Source organism: Rhipicephalus microplus, chromosome 9 (assembly GCF_043290135.1).
Source record: "Rhipicephalus microplus isolate Deutch F79 chromosome 9, USDA_Rmic, whole genome shotgun sequence".
Lineage (NCBI taxonomy): Eukaryota > Metazoa > Arthropoda > Arachnida > Ixodida > Ixodidae > Rhipicephalus > Rhipicephalus microplus.
Genome location: NC_134708.1, coordinates 3264794 through 3288830, shown reverse-complemented (window position 1 = coordinate 3288830; position 24037 = coordinate 3264794). Strand labels below are relative to the sequence as shown.

The following is a 24037-nucleotide window of genomic DNA, read 5'->3' as shown; positions in this document are numbered from 1 at the left end:
CGTACTACAACCTTGAGGAAACTCAGGTGGTGCGGTCACTCAACTATGGTGGAAATGATGGCAAGTTCACAGTTAGGATCGAATTGAGTTAGTTAGCGAACTGCCTACGGTTGTTCCCAGTTTCAATTCGGTTCTGCGTGCAGCAGCTTCACCCGGCCTGCTGTGTTTACAGGCGGGCGTATACGTGTGTGTCGGGGAGTGGCGCAAGAAACGGTATTTTCTTGAGACTGGCGGGAGCATGCTAGCTATCCTGATTTAGGCAACGTTGCATATTCCCGGTTGGTATTTGATAGATTTGGCAAAGTGTTGTTCACGTACCGATCCCCGTTATTATAAAATCCAAAGTTTACCACAGGAACTGCATAAATTTTACTTTATTGTCTGTATAACTACGTCTTCCCTAGACGCACTCAACATGGCTGCAAAACGACAACGAAGCTACTTGAACACCCCTCAATGATCCGCTGAACCTCCCAGCGTCAAAAAGATCTCTGTTCTGCACTGAATGGTCTTAACAGCAGAGTGAGAGATACATTTTATACGAACCACTACTTTCGCAATCTTTCTTCACAAGAGCTCACGTGTCTGCCATTGTTATAAAAAAAAGGTGTTTATTATTTACTGTTCTATACAGTTTTTTATTTTCATAAATTGATTATGCATATTCCGAGTTTCAAACGCATGTTTATTTTCGTCATTCTAAAAAACGTTTTCATTATTAGCTAGTGCCAAACCTCGAGAAGAATTCCTAGCAGTGTATAATACCCCAGTTAGGTTGACGTTGTCCCGCTTTTGGGTCAATATCGAGGTCACGCAGAGCTCCTGCAATCAGCTTTATATTTGGAAGAATGAAGCAAGTCTTTATTGAGAATAAGTTCATGTCGCTTTGTTTTATTCCTGGTGAACGAGCGCCGCGAATGCCAAGAGCGAAATCTACCCGAAGCAGATACGAATCTTCTACTTTCCATTAATTTCATTGTGGTTGGAAAGTCCAGTGTCTAGCATGTTGGTATATAGCTTGGAATCTAGGAACACATCGTTCATAAAACACATACACAAGAAGACAAATAAGACAAGCACACACGCTTGGGCTTGTGGTCGTCATGTGTTTTTCCGAGGCTGGGTTTCTGGACTCCAAGCCATGGTGGTCGAAGCGCCGCTCAATCAGTTTCACGTGCCCCGCGTAGACATTTAAAAAAATATTTTGAGCGTGAAAACACGACATATTCACATACATACACACACACCCAGGCGTCAAACACGGACAGCGTTGTGTGTGTGTGTGAATGTATCATGTGTTTGTGCTCAAATTAATTTTTTGCAATGATTTACCAGCCAGCACAACAATTTCTTCTAATCGCGTAACATTCCCTCCAGACTCCACTCTATGTTTTGTGTTCCGACATTTTACACTAAAACTGCGACCTTCTCAATCGGCATCAGCAGTGCACTTTCCGATCACCAAGAACACACTGTGATGTGAAAACACTCGCTGACTTTCGTCATTTTGGTAAAAGCGAGGACGACGACCGGTGTGGTCAGAGCCCTCAGTATTGTACTGCGATGTGGGACTTTACCGCGCGTGCTTAGCGTATTCGGCATGTCGTCGTGACACACACACACACACACACACACACGCACGCACGCACGCACACACACGCACGCACGCACGCGCACACACACACGCGCGCACACACACACACACACACACACACACACACACACATATATAAACAACAAATTGTAGCGCGCTGACGCCGCGCCGCCTTTATTAATTGGCGGCGGCGGCGACAGCTTTACTCTATTGTTAAGGCTCGCTCAGACGAAGTTCACTAACGGCGTCTTGCATCAGCAGAGAGCACTTACCTTATGCTCCTCCTTCTGAACGCTTGGCCAAAAAGTGGTGCGATGTGTTCGCGCGTGGTCATACTACCCCGAGCTCCACTTATAAAAAGCTTATCTGCACAGTTTGCCCTGCCTCAAGCGATCGGGCCCTGTGGTCCCCTCGGGGCGACACCTCCCTTAGCGAAGTGTCGCCCTGTGCCTTTGCCAAGCAAGTGTGCTTACGGCACCCTTAGTTGTGTACTTTCGCCCGTGGCATGGTTAAGCCTTGTCGCGCTATTATCATCGCAATTCATGAGCCACCATGCTGCGCCTCTCATGCCTAGCTCAAGCTGCGCGAGCAACAGAACGAGCTCACGCGCCTGGCATGTCGGACGCTTGCAGCCATCGCCGCTCGGCTTCAGCTCTACGAATAAAGTGGCAAGATTGGAACGGCCCTCCAGCTGCCTTCACGACATCGTCTCAGGACTATTTCTCTGGCTACACTGGTGACCCGAAGGACACATTCTTCGACGAGCCACCGGCTGCCATGCTTCCGCCACTCTGCCACCAGTGTCACCTTTCCGCCCGACCTTACCCCAGGCATGGTTCATGTGGCTTGATTCCATTCTCGCTGTGAATTTCGCCATCTTGCAGCCAAATCGACCAGAACCCCGCAACCATATGATGCCCTCCACACCGCAGAGCTCGCCTGGCACTGTCACATATACCACCCGCTTCCATTTACCAGTGCCTGGCAGGTTTCCCAGGCATTGCAAAGCAAGGTATCATGACAGCTAGTTCCCATGACAGCTACCTTATTTCTCCAGCTACGCTTCTTCTATCTTCGATCCGGTCACAGGAACATCAAATCCTGCACCTGACCACGACGACGTGGTATAAGACACTCCCACTTCGGCTGACCTCACCACTAAGGGGTGCGTCTTCTTGGAGCCCACGTACAAAGGTTTGTCGCGCAGGCCTGCCAACTTGTCACGAATACAGGAGTGGCAGAAGGCACGCGCCAAACATGGAAGCTCTGCAATGGTGCGGGAAAACGAAGAAGCATCACCTGAGAGCACGTACACCAGCCACGTAGAGGCAAGAGATAGGTCGCAAGACGACTCAGGGCGTGCAACCCGGGCCAGGAGGAAAACCAAGTAGGATGAGCTGGCACTGTGTGGTTAGGACACCAAGCAGCAAAAACGTGGGGAACAAGCGTCGCTACCGCGACAAGAGCAGCACGACTGCCTGGTTCTGAGGATATCAGCATGAGAGGTCCGGGGAGTGGCTGCTGACCTCAGAGGTTCCGTGTGAGGCTGCCCGAACTTGCCGCACACTTTCCCAGCAGTTCCTGTTCGTCTAGTAGCTCAACCACTTTATGACACGACGGCGACTGTCCACACTAGTCAGCAGAGCAGACTTGCCATCAGGAGAGCCCATAACAAGGCTAAACTTAGCCTAGTGAGGCCAAAGGAGACTATGGAGTTGGGGACACCAGAGACTTTGACGAGCGGCTCATTCGGCAGGACCGACTGGTGGCGGCAGCGAATAGGTTGAGGAGACAGCCAACAACGTACGTGACGAACCTTGACACGATTGACGAAACTCGAACCATAAGGTCGTTCGATTGTGGTGACGCTAAATTAGGAGCAGTTGCTAGGACTAAGAACGGATTTAGACTGGTTTGCAGATTATTTTGCATGTACTTTTATAGGGGTAATTTTTGTGTCAGTGAGTGATGACTCCGTATTTGCTTTCAATTTGGTGCCTTTTATTTTTTGGGTTATAAAGTGTGTGCTGTTTGTGCCACATCCGTCTCCCAACTATTTCCATTCCATTCGATGCAATCGGTCCAGAGATAAGTACGTGACACACATGTACATCTTCCGCAACATCGATGGCATGCGACACCGCGGGTCAACGGACACCCCGACCGCTACTTTGCCGCATGCATCGTAGTCTGGCGCAGACATCCTTTCGCTTACTGTTCATCACACAATTGCAGAGACATCGCCGTCCACGAGGTCTGATAACTGTTGCCCATCGACCTTGCCAATCTGCATCTTGCCAGCAGCCATTACCATCTACCTCAACGTTTCACGCAACTGAAGTTCCTGCCCGTGACATGCTACGGCGGAACTTCCGGGATGCTGCTACAATAATGGAGGACCAGGTGACAGCTTCGTCAATAGCCGAACACCCCGCACATTTTGTACCAACCTCACAGGCGGACAACCTCTAGGCTGTCCGGACAAGCATGGGCACGCCATCTGACAATCCGCAGAGCCCATGCCTCCTGGGTTTTATGACCAACCTTTGGAGTCCTTGAAGGGCAACACGACCCAGCAGAAATGTACCTTGAGCAGAAATGCCCTTCGCCACGGCCCAGGCGTCTACTGCATCTCCGTGGTGCTTCGATAGACCGCTCGCTGTGCACCTGCCTATCCGCTGTGACCATCATGCGCTTCTTCAAGCATAGTGCTGACGCGTGCGTCGACTTGACCAACCGCGCAGGAATGCAAGCCGGAAGGAAACGCTGATGTCAGTGTTTGTCTGACGGCTACTATTGCTGCAAGCCTGCTTTACTTCTCCCACCGCTTTGGAAGCTGAACAGCAGCAGTGCAGGAACAATGCAGGAACAGCAGCAGTTGAATACAGGAAACTCACTTTAATTGTACCAGAACACTGGCAAACTGATCGGAAGAGAACCTCGTCTTTTTTCTCACGCTGCGCGTGTTCTTCGTTGTTCTCTTAGTGCTTCATATTCAATGTTGCATTTGCCCCCCTCCAGAGAGCAGCGTCCCGATGCTCTTCTACAAAAGAAGGTGCAGTAGATGTATGGTGTAAATCAGTCAGAAAAATAGGAATTCATTCACACAACGTGCCTGATTTCAGGTTTTTGTTGGTGAGTTGTCGAGGGACTGTCAGGAACGACCACGTAATAAACGTCGCTGAGGCGTTGTAAAACTGTGGAGGGGCCAAAATACTTCTTCAGCAATTTTTCAGACAGTCCCCGGCGTCGGATAGGACTCCATACCCAGACTTTGTCGCCGCGCCAATAGACGACATGTCAGTGTGGCAGATTATAACGTTGGGCGTCGTAATTTTGCTGCTGAGTGATTCGGACTCATGCAAGCTGCCTCGCTTCTTCTGCTCATTGGGTAAACGATGCAGCGTCCAAATCAATGTCATTGCAGTCGTGCAGTAACATGGCGTCAAGCATCGTCGACACTTCACGGCCATGAAGGAGACTGAACGGCGTTCTCCGTGTAATTTCTTGCTGCGCTGTATTATAGGCGAACGTGATGTACGGTAAAATGTCGTCCCAGTTCTTGTGATCCACATCAACGTACATATTCAACATGTCGGCAATAGTCTTGTTGAGGCGTTCTGTTAAGCCGTTGGTTTGTGGATGATAGGAAGTGATTTTCCGATGGGCTGTTCCACTGAGCTCAAGCACTGTCTTCAGGAGCGCGGCCGTGAAAGCGGCACCTCGATCCGTTATTATGATTGTCAGAACACCATGCCTCAGGACAATATTTTCTACGAAGAATCGTGCGGCTTAACTGCGGTTCCACTTGACAAAGCCTTTGTTTCCGCATAGCGCGTAAGATAATCAGTGGCGACTATTACCCACTTGTTGCCAGCATGGGAAGTCGGATATGGTCCGAGAAGATCCATTCCAATTTGGGCAAAAGGTACCGTGGGCACCTGAATTGGTTGTGATAATCCAGCTGGTTTTAATGGTGGCGATTTTCGTCGATGGCAATCAAGGCACGTGCGCACGAAATGCTTCACAATAGCTGGAAGTCTTGGCCAATAGTATTTCTGTTAGATTCTGCCCAATGTGCGTGTGTTTGATTGATTTGTGGGGTTTAACGTCCCAAAACCACCATATGATTATGAGAGACGCCGTAGTGGAGGGCTCCGGAAATTTTGACCACCTGGGTTTCTTTAACGTGCACCCAAATCTGAGCACACGGGCCTCGACATTTCCGCCTCCATCGGAAATGCAGCCGCCGCAGCCGGGATTTGAACCCGCGACCTGCGGGTCAGCAGCCGAGTACCTTAGCCACTAGACCACCGCGGCGGGGCCAATGTGCGTGTGTGTCCGAGATGACCAGACGTTGGCTCATCATGGCAAGCACAAGGTATCTCCTCACGGATTGACGTCGGAACGACAAGTAGGTGGTTGCTTCCTCTGGGAGAAAAGTTCTTATAGAAAACACCACTACGTAAGCAGAATGATGGCAGGCTCCTTGCAAATTTTCTAGGGACGGTTGTTGTCCGGCCATTCAAAAATTGAATAAGGGGAAGCAACTCGCTGTCTTCTTTCTGCTTGCACGAAATCGTAGTGGTGTCACTGACTCCTACAAACGCCATGCTGTCATCTTCTGTGTCATAGTCGCGCTTTATCTGTGACCTTGATAAGCAATCGACGTCAGCGTGCGGCCGTCTGGACTTATACACGACCGTCATATCGAACTCTTGAAGGCGTAAGCTCCACCGTGCGAGCCGACCAGACGGGTCTTTCAAGTTGGTCAGCCAGCAGAGGGAATGATGGTCGCTGACTACGTGGAAGGAACAACCATAGAGGAACGGACGAAACTTCATAACCGCCCATACGACAGCAAGACACTCTTTTTCCGTTGTGGAGTAGTTGGACTCGGCGCGGGAAAGCGTCCTACTAGCATATGCGATCACACGCTGGGCTGAGTCTTGCCACTGGACGAGTACTGCGCCTAAACCCACGTTGCTGGGTTTAGGCGCAGTACTCGTCCAGAGGCAAGACTCAGCCCAGCGTGTGATCGCATATGCTAGTAGGATGCTCCTACCATGGTCCATGTGGACCATGGTAGGAGCATCCTCATCAAGGTGAGCAAGCACAGGCAGAGTCTGCAGGTGTTGTCGGAGATCGTCAAATGCCGCCTGTTGATCGTCGCCCCATATGAACGAAACGTCTTCTCTTGTGAGTCGTGTTAACAGCGAGGCTATGTGGAAGAAATTGGCAATAAACGTTCGGTAGTATGCGCATAGGCCAAGGAAACGCCTGACTGCTTTCTTGTCTGTTGGCACGGGAAACTTTCTGACGGCCACAATCTTATCGGGATCAGGTCGAAAACCTTCATGGCTCACCACATGGCCTAAAAATTGGAGCTCCCTGAAACCGAAATGACACTTCTCGTGTTTCAGTGTCAGGCCGGCAGACCTTATTGCCCTGAATACCGATAGCAGCCTGCTCAGGTGTTCCTCAAATGTTTTCGAAAAAACAATGACGTCGTCCAGATAGACCAGACATGTTTGCCACTTAAGACCTGACAGAACGGTATCCATCAGTCTCTGAAATATTGCGGGGGCTGAGCACAATCCGAATGGCAAGACTTTAAATTCATAAAGCCCGTCAGGTGTTACAAAAGCCATTTTTTTCTCTATCTCGCTCGTCGACATCAATTTGCCAATACCCACTTTTGAGGTCCATTGACGAAAAGTAGCGTGCATACCTCAGCCTGTCGAGTGAATCATCGATGCGCGGCAATGGGTATACGTCTTTCTTTGTCACACGGTTCAGCTTGTGGTAGTCGACACAAAATCACAAGCTTCCGTCTTTCTTTTTAAACAGCCCTACCGGCGATGCCCAAGGACTTGATTGATTGATATGTGGGGTTTAACGTCCCAAAACCACCATATGATTATGAAAGACGCCGTAGTGAAGGGCTCCGGAAATTTCAACCACCTGGAGTTCTTTAACGTGCACCCAAATCTGAGCACACGGGCCTATGCCCAAGGACTTCTTGACGGCTGGATGACGTCATCATTGAGCATTTTCTTCACTTGTTCCTGGATTGCTTTACGCTCTTTCGGTGCTACGCAGTATGGGTTCTGTCGTATTGGCTTCGCCGTCTCCTCCGTTATTATCCGGTGCTTCGTCAGTGGCGTTTGACTGACCCACGAGGTCGATGAAAAACAGTCTTTGAACTGATGAAGAAGACCTACTAGACGCTGTCTTTGCACTGGTGATAAATCCGTACTTACGTCAACAGGTGGTGGGGCTGACGTGGCTTGCGGCTCGTCCTGTTGTACTACACAGCACTTGCGGATTTCGGTGATCACGTCGAAGTAGGCAACTGTAGTGCCTTGTGTAACGTATCGTCGCTCGTTGGTAAAATTCGTCAACAAAACCTCCGCTTTACCGCACACAACATTAACGATACTTCTGGCAATTGCAACACCGCGAGAAAGTAGAAGCGTCAATATTTGTTCAGCGATTCCTTTTCCAGTATTCTGCTCGCTGCCCATGACTGAAACAAGGCGGCACGATAACGGAGGTACGGTCACATCGTCAATGACTCGCAGGGATTATCGGTGTAGCGCTGCGCTTTGATCCGCTGAAAAGGTCAGTACACCGTCCGGTATATTGATGATGGCACCATATTCACACAAGAAATCCATTCCCAAGATTGCTTGTTTGCTACACTCAGAAAGAATAACGAAAGTTGCGACGAAGGATGCATCCGCTATCTTCATTCTTGCGGTGCATTTTCCGGTAGGTGTGAGTAGCTGCCCTCCAGCTCCTCTAATCTGCGGTCCTGTCCATTCCATTCTAACCTTCCTGAGCGTGTCTGCCAGACTCTCACTCTTTATTGAGAAGTCCACGCCAGTGTTGACCAATGCCATGACGTCATGTCCGTCAATCGTAATTGCAACTTCGGCAGTAACAACCCCATCTTTCGTCGATTCATTGAAAATGTGTCTCTCTTCGCTGGGCAGTATTGGGGGATTTTCAGCACTTCGACGATTCGCAACCTTCTCCCCTGAGGTCGCTGCTTTTAGTTTCTCCGGCGTGGACTAGGAGATCTCCTTCTTGGCATGTCAGTGGTGCTCCGTCTAGAGGATGGAGAATAACGCCCAGGAGAGGGTGAGCGCGACCGAAACCCAAGAGGAACATCCCGCGGGGTCATGACACTTGTGCCGACGTCAGGTGTTTTGTTGAAATGCCGCCGAGGAATAGTGGAAGGAAACCCTTGGTACCCTGCGACGCAATACGGACAATACCGAACTATGTGGCCTGCTCCCCACAATGAAAGCACAGGGGCCTATGGTCAGGGGTACGCCAGATGTCAGTCTTGCGAAGTGGTGGCCGCCTCGGCGCCGAAGTTTCTCTGTAGTACCAAGGCGCTGTCGGCGGATGTCGCTGGTGGTACTGATGTGGTGTCGGCAAGTTCGCTGGCTGTTGGCGGACTATGTCTGCATAGCGCATAGCTTGCCCTGGGAGTGCTCGTGCTCGGCTCAGGAAGCGAGAGCGCTTGCCTGATCTCCTGGCGTACAACTTCCGTTACTGAGGCGATCGCGCAGTCATTCAGTTTGGCGACGAGCTTCTTGACTTCTTATTGTACGATTTCTTGTACTAGTTGGTGCAAAGAACCTTCGTCGGGTGTTGTTGCTGTGGTCGTGGCTGCCACGCTGATCGGTGCACTGTGGGTTGAGCGGTCACACCGGCGATAACGTAAATGTAATGCGCGTTCGATAGATGTCGCCTCCTTGGAGAATTCATCAACACTTGTAGACGGGTTTCGTACGAGACCAGCGAAGAGCTGCTCCTTAACGCCCCGCATGAGGTGGCTAACCTTTTTGGCTTCGGGCATATTAGGATCTGCTCAACGAAATAGCCGCGCCATGTCCTCAACAAACATCGTAACGGATTCATTTGGTTTCTGAATCCGTGACTTAAGGAGACGCTCTGCGATTTCTCGTCTTTCAGTGCTCGCGACTGTGTCGAGGAACTTCTGCCGGAACTCGTCCCAAGACGACCACACGCGATTCGTCAACCATGTTCGGGCTCCGTCTTGAAGCGGAAAATAAACGTAGCCCAATTTTGTGTGGTGTTCCACCCGTTAACATTCGCTGTGTGCTCGAATTCCTTGAGCCAGTCATGTGCATCCTCATATGCGTTTCCGTAGAAGTCAACCAGAAGTCGAGGGTATAAAACAGTTACCTGTGTTGTGCTTGGGCTCGACATGTTGGGGCCAGAGCTTCCAGGCGCCGTCATGCTTTCTGGCACGGTCACGCTTTCCGGCAACGGACAGAACTCCGGGCTGAGGCCTAACAGGCAGCGGCTACTGCGGTGAACGGGGGTGTCGATGCGCGGAAGTCTTTCTGGACTAAATGCAGGGCTATTGTCTGGCATCCCAAACATGTACCCAGCACCACCACCAGTGTCACAATGCAGGAACAGCAGCAGTTGAATACAGGAAACTCACTTTAATTGTACTAGAACACTGGCAAACTGATCAGAAGAGAACCTCATCTTTTTTATCGCGCTGTGCGCGTTCTTCGTTGTTCTCTTGGTGATGCATATTCAATGTGGCAATATGTTTATGGTGTTGCCGCGGGTAATAAGGTATTGTGGATTCACTGAGAACGATGCTGTGTACTTACCACATTGTGCTTGGCAGCTTTAATGCCTGAACGCATGTGCGCAGCTGCACGTTAGTTCATGCGAGGCAATGGCAAACGCACACCTGTGGCTCACTAAGTCCGAACCCACACTAGTGGCCATACTCCTGTGAGATATGTGCATACTGCAAGATGCTAGAGCTAAAAAAATCAGTTCTGCCCAAAACTTGAGGAAGTGCCCAAAACTTGAGGAAGAACAAGTCCCCTTGTCGGAACATCGACTCGAGCACAGAATCCCTGTTAATGAATATTTTCATTATGAACTTCCATCTCCCCTTCGTGTGGCTTTTTGAATTTCAAGTATTCAATGCATTTCATCAGTGCAGACTTGTGAATATTACATAAATTTTGAATTTATATATATTAAGCATGCTAACTTTCAGGAGAAATTGAAAGAAACATCACTGATCACTCCTTCATATGAATTAGCATAGCACAAAAGTGAAATGTGTGTACACAAAAGCAGTGCTTATTGTGTAGCCATACATCAGAGCTTTTACATGTCAATTAGTGTCTAACAGCTATGGTAATGTTTGGTAAATATGCACTTACGTTGACACCTAGTTACACAGCTTTGTTGTGACGACTAACACCTATGATTACGATTTAATTGTTGTGGTAGTTGAAGTTGTCAACATATACCTGCACACAGCGCAAACCGACACAGCGACCACTTGCGCCTTGTGCAGACAGAAACATTGGCCTCTCCTGAAACTGCTATCGCTGTAGCTCCACCACAGTTGGAGCCACCGCTTCATCAAGCGCCAGCTGTTCCAGAAGTGCCTCATCAGGAACAGCTACCTGGAACTAGCTTCTCTGGGAGTAGCTGTGCCACGGAGAGTGACGGGACTGCGCTCAACAGTGGTGTGCATGTGAACAGTGACTCTGTCGTGCCTACGCCTAACGCCGAAGTTGCGACGTGGCACAAGAACTAGGAAATCGGTGAATAGGTACTCCCCGTAGTTTTCTTCCGAAGAGGGGATGAGTGTTACAATGTTGGCTCAAATGCAGCACCCCCACGCGGCGCTGATAGTTGTGTTGAGCTGTGCAAGCCTGGCACAGCGGCGGGGTGGCCGTTTTGGGAAAAATTAAAACACAGTTCGTTCTGGGCTAAGGGCTCAACGTGTTCTCGTGTTCTTCGCGGGCCTGAAGGCCTACTGTTTACGGTAGTCACTACCGCCTGGCCATCAGTTAATCTACACATGTAACACAAGCCTCGGTGTCGGGTGAGAGTTGAGCGAGTCTCTTCAGCGCGTGGTGTTTGCCGCGAACGGTTGTCTGTAGCGTGGGTCCTCTGCGCGTGGCACCGCGGGACTGCGCGCCGGGGGCCCACGTGGTAAGTCAAGCGTTGGCGACGCCGCCTTGGGTATGTTATTGTGTGTTACTGTGTTATGTTGTTTGTATGATAGCGTGTTAATTACAATTGATGTATCGATTCAGCGGATGATATCGTCCTTCTAAAATTAGTTAAATAAATGTGTTCGTGCATTGTTTGGTTTGTACCGACCGCGTCTACTGCGTCCTTTCACTCTAAGAGCGTGGTGGCGGCTCTCGCTCGCCACATCGAGACCCCACACCGTCAAAAACATACATTGCAAGCATGTCTGTCAGTGTACGGTTGAGGTATTCAGTAAGTCCGTTAGTCTGAGGACGGTAAGAAGTCGTTAAGTTGTGCCGTGTATCACAGCATCTGAGGAGGTCGTCAACCACACGAGACAGGAAGCAATGGCCACGGTCCGTGAGTAAGCGCCACGCTGAATGATGACGTGGTAGAGAAGGAAATCTGCAACGTCCGTTGCACAGCTGGTCGGTAGTGCTCAAATAATTGCATATTAAGTGGAATAATCCGTAGCTACTGCTATCCATTTGCTTCCCATTGCCCATGTTTGGAAGGCACCTAACAAATCCAGCCCCACCCGATGAAACGGATCGGCTGGGACTTCAATAGGTTGAAGGTAACTGGCAGGGAAACACGTAGGCTTCTTCTGGCTCTGGCACAGGTCACATGCTGCAACGTAGCAGTGAATAGAACGATAAAAACCCTTCCAGAATACCCATTGGCGGACGGGGTCATAGGTTCTGGAGACGCCTAAATGTCCAGGAGTAGTTGGGGGGTTTTGAAGTTCTCGAAAGATGTCCTTGCACAGATGTTGTGGAACACTGAACAAAAGTTCTGCGCTATCGGGCTGTAAGTTGCAGCGGTACAAAACGTTGTCTTGAAGCAAAAACAGGCTGAATGAAGGGTCTTGAAGCAAAAACAGGCTCAATGAAGGGTCTTTATGGCCGGATTAAAGACAGTCAATCATAGATAGCAGCGATGGATCTCGGCGTTGTACGTCGGCCATGTGCCAAAAATCTCTTATGACTAGGATGTTTGCATCGGCTTTCAACTCAAAGAAGTTTGGTGCATCAACAGGGTGTCGAGATAAGCAGTCAGCATCGCTGTGAAGCTTGCCACACTTGTACACTACCGAGAACATGTACCCCTGCAATAGCAATGCCTGTCGCCCGAGTATTCCTGTAGGATCTTTAAGTGTTGACAGCCAGCAGAGCGCATAGTGGTCTGCGATGACTGCGAACAGGCATCCATATAGGTACAGACAGAACTTTGCGATAGCCCAGACGAGAGCCAGGCACTCCCGCTCTGTAATAGAATAGTTATTTTCCGACTGGAAAAGTATGCGGTTATGTACGCTATGGCACCGTTTCTGCCGTGCTGTATTTGAGCGGGTATTGTCCCTATGCCATGGCCACTTGCATCGGTGCAAAGCTCCATTTGAGCGGCTGGGTCAAAATGAACCAACACAGGTGGTAATGTAAGCGCGGAAATTAGCGAGGCAAAGGAATGTTCTTGGTCATCACGCCAGGAAAAAGCCACATTCTTTCTGAGGAGATCTGTGAGGGGCCTAGCAATTTTCGCGAAGTTGCTGACAAAACGTCAGAAATATGAGCAGAGCCCCAAAAAGCTGCAGACTTCTTGCGTGGAACAAGGGACCATGAGCTCGCATACAGTGCAGACTTTGTCAGGGTCAGGTCATACACCAGTAGCATCAACAAGGTGGCCAAGTAGTTTGATCTGACGGCATCGAAATGTGCACTTCGACGCGTTAAGCTGGAGGCCAGCACAGTGAAAAACGTCAAGACAGATGTGAAAGATGGCTTTCAAAGGTTAGCGAGAAAACAATGACATCGTCTAGATAGCACAGGCACATTGAACATTTAACACCGCGAAAGGAGGGAGTCCATCATGCGTTCAACAGTTGCAGGCGAATTGCACAACCCAAAAGGCATGACTTTAAATTGATAAAGCCCGTCGAATGTTATGAATGCTGTCTTCTCGCGGTCGCGGTCATCGACTGAAATTTGCCAATACCCAGATCGTAGGTCCAGGGAAGAGAAATACTTGGCACCATGAAGGCAGTCAAGCGCGTCATCACTTCGAGGTAGAGAATAGACATCCTTCTTAGTTATTCGATTGAGATGGCGACAGTCGACGCAGTACCGCCAGGTGTTGTCCTTCTTTTTAACAAGCACAACAGGTGATGCCCAAGGACTGGTTGAAGGCTCTATGACGTCTTTGTCGAGGATTTTATGTGCCTCCTTCTGGATTATTTGGTGCTCTGAATGAGAAACACGATAGGGACGCTTATGAAGGGGACTGCGTCGCCAGTGTCGATACTGTCACGTCACTCCAGGGGGTGTCGACAAGGTTTATTGATGTCTGAGCAACAGGGCTCTAACCAAGCGCGTCGGTTGGGCTTGTTTGCCAGAGCGGGGGCCCACGTGCACTTCTTTCTTCTCTGTGGTGTGAGCCTTCACCTTGGCATACGACCCACTACTAGAAGTAGGTGGCAATACGGTGGGCTATGACGCTCGTGCGGCCCAAGGAACGGTCGCCGATATAAAAAATGTCGAGATAAGAAAATAGAAGACCACGTAGCACATCAGCATGGGATGGCGACAGGTCCTTCAATATCATTTTATCCAAGTAAGCTCTATTCTGCGCGTCTATTCTGCATGTCAGAAATGAGAGATGAAATTGTACATTGCTCCAGAGTGGAGTTTTGCTAAGGCAATACCTTGAGGAATGACCTGGGTCGACACAGAGAAGTTCAGGACAGGGAGAAGAGTCTTGTTGTCGCTAATCCTTACTACAGTATGAGGAATTATGATGTTCCGGGAAAAAAGTCAGTTCAGTGAGTGGAGCTGCCAGGTAATCTCCATCAGGAACAGGTGGGAACGGCGACATAGAAATGTTCACAGCGGCTTGAGACGGTAATCGTAGACACTTCAAGCACCATAGCCATGTGCAAGTTGCAGGAGCGACACCGGAGTACAAAGGCAACTCTAGCCGTAAAGTGCGGGTTGAACAATCGATGAGAGCTGAGTCTGGAAGTCAATGCCGAGAATTACGTCATGTGGACAAGCGTCTAAAACAGCGAAGAGGACGGAAGTGTGAAGGCCGGCAAAAGTGACACGGGCAGTGCACATACCGAAAACTGGTGTTCGGCTGCCAGCTGCTCACCCTGAGCCGACGGTGAGCAGCTGGACTGGGTTCTCTGGGCGACGACATCAGCGTAGGATGGTTTGGAGTGAAGCGTAAAACAGCTAGGCGGGAGATTCTGAAGGTGGTCATCGGCAAAACGAGGTGGCGAATACTGCCTACGATCCTGTCGTTGGTCGTCTAGAAAACGTTGCCGGGAAGACCATCTGTTGCGGCAGTGGCGGGCAATGTGGCCAACACGACAGCAAGAGAAGCATATCGGTCGATCATTTTGTGTGCGCCATTGAGATGAATTTCGGTAGCATGACAAGAACCACGGGATCGACACGGCAGCAGCAACAAGTGAGGCGGCGTGATAGTGAGCGTTATGAGCGGTTGGATTTATGGGCTGTGGTGTGTGGCTGGAGTTTTGGGGAACTCAGATGCCCATGTAAGCAAACTCTTGTCGCACAACGGCTTGGATAAGCGGTGTTGTGGCTGTTACGACCGCCATCGGTAGGCGCCATGCTGTCGCTGAGAAGCGTAGCCGGGCCGCGTTCCCACGCCTGGAACCCAGGTTTTCTTGGAACCAGCGTCGAGATCTGACGGGGCAGCGGCGCTCTTTTGACCCTCAAACAAGCAGCCGACTCGCCGAATGCTTATGCCCGCCAGGTATTGTCACTGTTAGCCGGCGGATGAGACGTCACGTCGCCACGAAGCGGTAAGCCGTTCCAGAGGGGACAACAAAGACAGCGTCTTCCTTTGTAGAAACGGCGACCGCCGCCACAAAATGCCCTGCTAATTGAGCAGAGAGGTTGGCGGACCGTTTGATCTCTGCTGTCCGAAGCTTGGGATCCCTCGACCAGTGACACACACGACGAGCAAGAGCCCCTCTGGCGCCACCTTTAAGTGCAGTGATCTTGACTCGAAATTGGCTGTTCACGTGCGCCGTGCCTGCTCGTACCCCTCACCTGTTGTGTGTATGTGATTGGTGTTCGACTGAAGAAGGAGGAGCCCGACAGGGCTTATAACGGCGCCGCAGAGTGCAGGACGTCGCTCTGAACCAAGAAAAGGTTTAACCACCACGCTCGTGGTTTGTGAACTCTTAACCTCATGCTGTAAATATTTGTAAATAGTGCCATAAACCTTGTTTGTTTTTCGTATCCCCATCTTGTAAGCGGTCGTTTCCTCAACCCGAAGCTACACCACGCTACCACAGCACCCCGGGATCACAACAACTGGTGATCAGCGGGGTGGGATTCCCGACAACTGGTGAACGGCGGTGGGATCCACGACAACTGGTTGGCAGCGGTGGGATTCGAAGCTACAAGTGACAACAACAGTCGGCCCAAGAGAAGCAGTTGGCTCGAGACATGGATCACGTATGGGTGAGTGCTTGGCTTTTCCTTTGAGTGAACCAGGTTCTAAAAGAGGGTAAATTTTAGAACTGGTAGTTAACTTTGCCGAAAGACTCAGTTTCGCCGTTTCGGAAAGTTATTTTGGAAGTAGCGAGCACTCAGTACGATCATGAACTTACGGGAGCTGCAGAAGCCGGACTTGTTGCTGTTGTGTGAGGAATTGGGGATCAATACAAAGGGTTTGGCACGGAAACCCATAATCATACAAGTCATTAATGATTTGGGGGCTGAGGATGAGGAGCTCAGTGAAGCATGGGACCTCATCAGTCAGAGAAAGAGACAGCAGAAGGAGGAGGAAGAGAGGCGTGAGCGCGAAAGAGAGCGTGAAACAAAAAGACGGGAATCTGAGAGAGAGGAACGTCGCTTAGACCGAGAGCGTGAAACACAAAGACAAGCGCATGAAATCGAGATGCGTAAACTAGAACTCGAGTTGGGAAAGAGGTCGGGTAGCAGTCCCCAGGAAATGATAGCTCTTCCCCACAGGGAGGCCGAGTTCAAGATGTCTAAGTACATCCAGCCATACGTGGTGTCAGGGGATATTGGTCTGTACCTGGCAAATTTCGAACGGATGTGTGAGAAAATGTCGTTTGAGCAGGACACCTGGTCCCAAAGGCTACTCACGGTTCTGCCCTGCGAGGCAGCAGAGGTTGTTGCGCGACTCAGCAAGGAGGACGCAGACAACTATGAGAAGGTCAAGGCTTGCCTTCTAAAAAAGTATAGACTTTGCGCAGAGGCCTTTAGACAAAGATTTAGGGGCGCTAGAAAGTCTAAAAGCGAGAGCTATCCCGACTTTTTGTACAAAATGAGAGCGAATTTGACAGAATGGCTTAAGAGCACAGAGTCATACAGTGACAAGAACGCTGTAGTAGAGAGAATTCTATTAGAACAGTTTTTGAATTGTCTCCCAGAGCAGGAAAAAAACTGGTTACTGGACCGGGGTGACATAAGTTCTGCGACGACAGCTGCTGAACTCGTGGAGGAGTATGCGTCGCGACGATATTTTAGCAATAACCTGGGTGCAGATGGAGCCCACAATTCCAAGCCAAATTCAAGTAAAGGTTACGTAAAACATTTTTCGAGCTCTCGACATGAAAAAGGGGAAAGAAGTGTTTCTTCTAACAAATTTCAAAAGAAGGACGATGGTGAACCTGGCGAAAAAGGGCAAAACGCGGGAAAAGCGAAAAATGCTTTTGAGGTTAAGAAACCGTTCACTTGCTTCAAGTGTAATGAGACTGGTCACATAGCCGCGAACTGCCGAAAGGAAAAGATGGCGTTTTCATTTGTCAGTGACTGCAAAGAAAACATGAGGTTACTGGAGCCTTACATGCATGACCTGGTGGTGAATGGAAAGCCATGCAAAGTGCTGCGTGACTCGGCAGCAACAATGGATGTTGTCCACCCGTCGTTTGTGTCACCATCCGACTACACAGGACAGTGCTCGTGGATCCGCCAGGTGGTGGAAGAGCAGAGCGTATGCTTGCCTGTCGCAACCGTTGTAATTGAGGGCCCCTTTGGTAAACTAACAACTGAGGCAGCAGTTTCAGAAAAACTCCCTAAATTTTATCCGTACTTGTTCTCAAACAAATCGGATATGTTATTGCGAGAGAAGGGCATTCTCTTCGGTGACAGGGTAGTTCAAGCGTTAACCCGTTCGAAGGTGCGAAAATTGGCAACTCAGCTATCCTCGGAGCCAGATAGTACTGAGGAAGCGCATGACGTAACAGTGGTGCAAACAGAGGAAGACATTTCAGGCAACCGTGGCAGCGAGGCCCCAGAGATCGGTCATCCGGAGAAGGAATCTCGTGATAATGAACTTGAGTGTGCGTTACTGCCACCAGCATCAAATAGCTTTACTTTACTTCTGAGTGCAAACAGGGATAACTTGGCCACTGAGCAATTAGAGGATGCCACCATTCAGGAGATTAGAGAGCGCCAAAGAACGAGTAAACAGGCCAGAAAAAATATTTCTTTCCATCTGAAGAATGGCGTGTTGTATCGCTCATACAGGGATAAGCGCGGAGTGGAACGAGACCAACTAGTCGTTCCCCAGAAATATCGCGCAGATCTGCTCAAACTTTCACATGGCAGTTCGTGGGCGTGTCACCTTGGACACAGAAAAACTAAGCTGAGGCTATTACAAGAGTATTACTGGCCTGGCTGTTTCAAAGACGTGGAAAATTTTGTGCAGTCGTGCGACACATGCCAGCGAGTTGGAAAGGCGCAGGATAAGTGTAAAGCACCTATGGTGTTAGTGCCGATCATTACCGAGCCGTTTCAACGGTTAGTGATCGATATAGTGGGACCACTCCCTGTGACAAAGACAGGATGTCGTTACATTCTAACTATGTTATGCCCAGCCACTAAATTTCCTGAGGCAGTGGCACTGCGTGAGGTTACATCACAGAGTGTTGTGGATTCCCTGTTGTCCGTCTTTTCGCGAGTAGGGTTTCCTACAGAGATACAGAGTGACCAGGGCAGCGTATTCACTAGTGTCCTCACGACCTCTTTTTTCGAACGATGTGGCATAAAAATAGTGCACAGCTCTATTCATCACCCTCAGAGCAATAGCGTAGAAAGATGGCATTCCGTCCTGAAGCGCGTCCTTCGAGGATTGTGTTACGAGAACAAACGAGACTGGGATGCATGCCTCCCAGCGGCACTTTTTGCTTTGCGGACGGTACCCCACGAATCCACTGGTTTTAGCCCCGCCGAGTTGGTGTACGGTAGGTCATTGCGCTCACCTTTGAGAATGGTGCGCGAAGCGTGGGAAGGACACGGAGAAGATCCGACCGTGGTAGAGTTCATTCTCAATCTACTGGAGCGGCTATATAAGGCCAAAGAACTTGTGGAGGTCAGCATGAAGTCAGCCCAGGCCCGATCAAAAGTTTACTATGATAGAACAGCTCGTCAACGAACTTTCAATATAGGGGACCGGGTCATGTTGTTAAAAGCGTCAAGGCAGAACAGGCTCGAAGTACAGTGGGAAGGGCCTGCGGAAGTAGTTGCAAAGCTATCTATGACCAACTACGCAGTGAAAATTCCAGGTAGACGTAAAGAGGTACGCATTTATCATTGCAACCTAATGAAGCCTTATGTGCAAAGAGAGGCTATGGTGAATATGACCCTGAATCTTCCTGAGGAGATGGAGGACAACTTTGTTTGTCTAAATGGAGGGAAAGGCAGCGCTAAAGAACTCCTTAATAAAACTAAGCAAAGAAAGGAACTAAAAGAATCCCAGCTTTCGGATCTTTGCGGGCTGATAGGAGAGTTTGACGACTGCTTTGTTGACAAGCCGGGTCGGACTGATTTGACTGAGCACGACATTGAGTTGACTTCCGAGGAACCCGTGAGGTCCAATTGTTATCGTTTATCTCCACGACAGAAAGATATTCTCGATAAAGAAGTAAAGCGCATGCTGGAGTTAGGAGTAATTAAACCCTCAGAGAGCGAATATGCTTCTCCAATGATCTTGGTAGAAGCTCCGGGCAAAGACCCGAGACCTGTAGTTGACTATCGAAAGTTAAATGCTCTCACAAAGGATCAGGTGTATCCGATTCCGAACATTGAAGAGAGAGTGGAACAGGTTAGTCGAGCAGCTTACGTGACTACGTTGGACCTTACTCGAGGTTACTGGCAAGTGCCGCTCACTGAGCGAGCCAGCCGATACGCAGCTTTCGTTACTCCCGCGGGCAGCTATCAACCCACTATGATGAGCTTCGGTCTCAAAAATGCTCCGTTTTGTTTTTCCCGCCTTATGGACAAGGTTTTAAAGGGCTGCGAGGCTTTTGCTGTACCTTACTTGGATGACATCGCTGTATTCTCCGATGCCTGGGTGGATCATTTGATGCATTTAAGGGAGGTGCTCGGCCGGTTGCGTCAAGCAGGGCTTACCGTAAAGGCTGAGAAGTGTTGTCTTGCGAGAGCAACCGTCGACTACTTAGGTCACAACGTAGGACAAGGTTTCAGGAAACCCTGCGAGCTAAAGATCTCAGCAGTAGCTGACTATCCCCGGCCAATAACAAAGACCGACGTCAGGGCGTTTCTAGGACTCACAGGCTACTACAATCATTACATCCGAGATTATTCCACGTTGGCAAGTCCTTTGACCGATGCTCTCCGCGGGACAGAGCCTACGAAGGTGGCCTGGGATGAAAAGAAAGAAACCGCCTTCTTAAAACTGAAGGCAGCATTGATCAGCCGTCCAGTCTTGAAAGCTCCTGATTACGACCGCGAATTCACGGTCCAATGTGATGCTAGCGATCGAGGTCTAGGAGCCGTTCTATGTCAGAAGGATGACGATGGTAAAGAACATCCCGTGCTCTATTTGAGCAGGAAATTGAGTTCTCGTGAGATGGCGTACTGCGCTTCAGAAAAGGAGTGCGCTTGCATTGTGTGGGCCATTCATAAGTTGCAGTGTTACCTCGGAGGTGCTAAATTTACAGTAGAAACAGACCATTGTCCCCTTACCTGGCTGAAAACTGCGACATCGAAGAACAGTCGCCTTTTGAGGTGGAGCTTGATTCTTCAGCAATATCATTTTGATATTAAGTATAAAAAAGGCAAATTGAATGGGAACGCTGACGCGCTCAGCCGCTCTTTCTAAGCCATTCTGGGGTGCTCTTTATGTATCAAAATTGATATTTTAGTTTTTTTTTTGACGTGCATCTTATTATGAGAAGGTTTAAGATAGCACGTCTGATTTCTCAGCACAAGTGAATCCTGAGAGTTTTGAGTGTGAGCTTTTTGTTAAAGCTAGTAAAGAAAATTGGTTTGCCATCCCTCTTTTGGCTTGGTTGTTCGAAGAGGCCGAGTACTTGCTTGTGCATGTGGTCGAGTTTCAGAAACAGTGTCGAAGATTCGGCAATTACCCGGACCATGCCACAAGCGAAGGCCAGTTCTTGGCATTCAACTACTGACCCTTTCGTCGTCCCTGCGAGCAGCAGTGTTGACCGCTGCCCTCCGTGACTCATCTGGCGAGGGGGAAGCTGTTACGACCGCCATCGGTAGGCGCCATGCTGTCGCTGAGAAGCGTAGCCGGGCCGCGTTCCCACGCCTGGAACCCAGGTTTTCTTGGAACCAGCGTCGAGATCTGACGGGGCAGCGGCGCTCTTTTGACCCTCAAACAAGCAGCCGACTCGCCGAATGCTTATGCCCGCCAGGTATTGTCACTGTTAGCCGGCGGATGAGACGTCACGTCGCCACGAAGCGGTAAGCCGTTCCAGAGGGGACAACAAAGACAGCGTCTTCCTTTGTAGAAACGGCGACCGCCGCCACAAAATGCCCTGCTAATTGAGCAGAGAGGTTGGCGGACCGTTTGATCTCTGCTGTCCGAAGCTTGGGATCCCTCGACCAGTGACACACACGACGAGCAAGAGCCCCTCTGGCGCCACCTTTAAGTGCAGTGATCTTGACTCGAAATTGGCTGTTCACGTGCGCCGTGCCTGCTCGTACCCCTCACCTGTTGTGTGTATGTGATTGGTGTTCGACTGAAGAAGGAGGAGCCCGACAGGGCTTATAACGGCGCCGCAGAGTGCAGGACGTCGCTCTGAACCAAGAAAAGGTTTAACCACCACGCTCGTGGTTTGTGAACTCTTAACCTCATGCTGTAAATATTTGTAAATAGTGCCATAAACCTTGTTTGTTTTTCGTATCCCCATCTTGTAAGCGGTCGTTTCCTCAACCCGAAGCTACACCACGCTACCACAGCACCCCGGGATCACAACAACTGGTGATCAGCGGGGTGGGATTCCCGACAACTGGTGAACGGCGGTGGGATCCACGACATGGCCAAGTTGTCTGGCATAGGGGGCTGATAAGCGGAGAAAGCCATGGCTTCCAGCTTCTGGCGGACAATCTTTGTGATGTTGAGAGAATTCATGAGTGGATGTGGTGTCACAGGATCCTCGCAGGAAGAAGCCGCAGCGGTGTTCGGGAGTCGAGTGAGGCGTTGAGTGATTCTCCTGCTTTTGGCTTGTGCGAACCGCTGACATTCACTGACAATTGAGTCAATGGTGGTACAGTTCTTGCCAATTACAATGTTGAAGGCATCATCACCTGTACTTTTCAACACATTGCTCACCTTGTATAGTTCTGTCATGTCATTGTTGGCCTTCCGGCACAAGCCGAGCACGTCTTGGCCATAGGTGACGTACGGCTCGGTGGAAGACTGAACTCGTGACGCGAGCTCTTGTCTGGCTGCCATTTGTCGAGCAACTGACCGGCCGAACAAATCACAGAGCTTTTCCTAGCACACGTCCTAACTCGTCAGGTCTTCCCCGTGCGCCTCGTACCAGGCACGTGCAGTACCTTGTAGGTAAAAAATGATGTTGGCCAGCATAAACATCTCATCCTACCTGTATTCCTTGCTGACACGCTCGTATAGGACGAGACACTCGTCAACGACAGTTGTGTCGCTGCTACGAAATGTACCAAGATCCAGAAGATGGGAAGAGATCACAGGTGACGGAGCAGGTGTAGACTGGACGGACAGTGCACTGTCTTCAGGCATCGTGGCTGGACGACGGTGACGTCCGCTAGAGAGATCCAGAGCTGGGATGTTACCCTGCACCTCCACCAAAAATATGTAACGGGGAGCATTTAATAAGTTAATGCTGGTTGGGCTAACACTGCACACAGCGCGCAAGGATGCAGGACAACAGGGCAGTCCGGACACAGCCCCACAACAACATTGTCGTCTTCATTCCTTCTGTATCATTTCGGCACCCTTGCCTGAGGTACCTTTCTATACCCATGAAAATATCAACAAAAGCATAATCCACAATTGTACACAACACACGCTTCTTCACAGCGTGGCCTATTGGGAGAGAAACAGCACGATGTGCGCTCCTGAGTAATATGATAACCTACACCTATGCATACACAACACAGGAGGCAGAGTTTCGGAGCACGAGTCACAAACGCATGCACGCTTTTCAAGTCTGGCTGGCCCCTGTCTTACAAAGGCACACCATTCGCACATCGACACTGTTGCCTTTCCGCAGCATTCATCGCAGCAGTTTCATTAGTCAGTGCTATCGCACTTGAAGCAGTCCGCAGTGGAGAACCAACGTTTGTGCATGTAATACTCGCACAATGAGCCGTCACATGCTAACACGAAATGAAAGGTGCAAAACCTACCTGCACCTACCCTGCATCTACCCAATGCCAGTGCAGACATAGTTTCCCTACTGGTATCAGGACACATTAACCAGAACCTCTGAGATTGCCGGTCTTCGAGGCCACGTTTTGACTGTGTCAGGGCCGAATCATTTTCTAACAGCATTAGCAAGTCTCATGATGTATTGCTTCACTCCACAGCTCACAAACGGTGCCACCACCACATCGCCCCGCCAACAGGAAGCAGCATACAAGAGAAAATGTGTATGAGGTGCGTTTGTACAGGACCGTGCATCTGTCTCGGTAGCTATCAAGAGAGCACCGCGCGCCTAAAGTGGTCTGAGAAGTCCTCGGTTCAATTCCCACTAGAGGAACTTTTTCTTACAGTTTTTTTTCTTTCTCATCCACTTTATCGATGTCATAATCGTGGTGTAAATGCGCCACTGATGAACTCTGCCATGAACACTCTCTTCAATCAAAGCTTCTCTGAAGTGTCTCGTCAAAGAACTCACCTTGTCAGCTATGCCACCTGCAGGAGCAGCAGCGTTGACTGTCATGGAGACGACACAGCGGATTACACTCATCACAGCATTCAGGGACACCTGCACAGCACAACAGTGGAGTCCTAGTGAACTGCCAGAGAGTAGTTATATTTGATCAGATGCCGTGAAGCTTGCTGGCACTGTTTTTTTATACACAAAAATTGCCATGTCTTCCAACAGGCTACAAAACATGGAAAATG

At 49.8% G+C, this 24037-nt stretch overlaps 1 protein-coding gene across 7 annotated transcripts in view; it reads right to left on the bottom strand.

Moving 5' to 3' along the window:
* Positions 1 to 24037, bottom strand: part of LOC119163329 (transmembrane protein adipocyte-associated 1 homolog) — a 148384-nt gene that overhangs the window by 62677 nt on the left and 61670 nt on the right. For all 7 annotated transcript variants that reach the window (XR_012885952.1, XR_012885953.1, XR_012885955.1 and 4 more), the window contains exon 4: positions 23808 to 23897. Coding sequence is in view for 4 of the 7 variants with exons in the window: in XM_075872988.1 (XP_075729103.1) it covers positions 23808 to 23897 (90 nt within the window). In the remaining 3 variants the exon portion in view is untranslated. The remainder of the gene's footprint in view (positions 1 to 23807; positions 23898 to 24037) is intronic.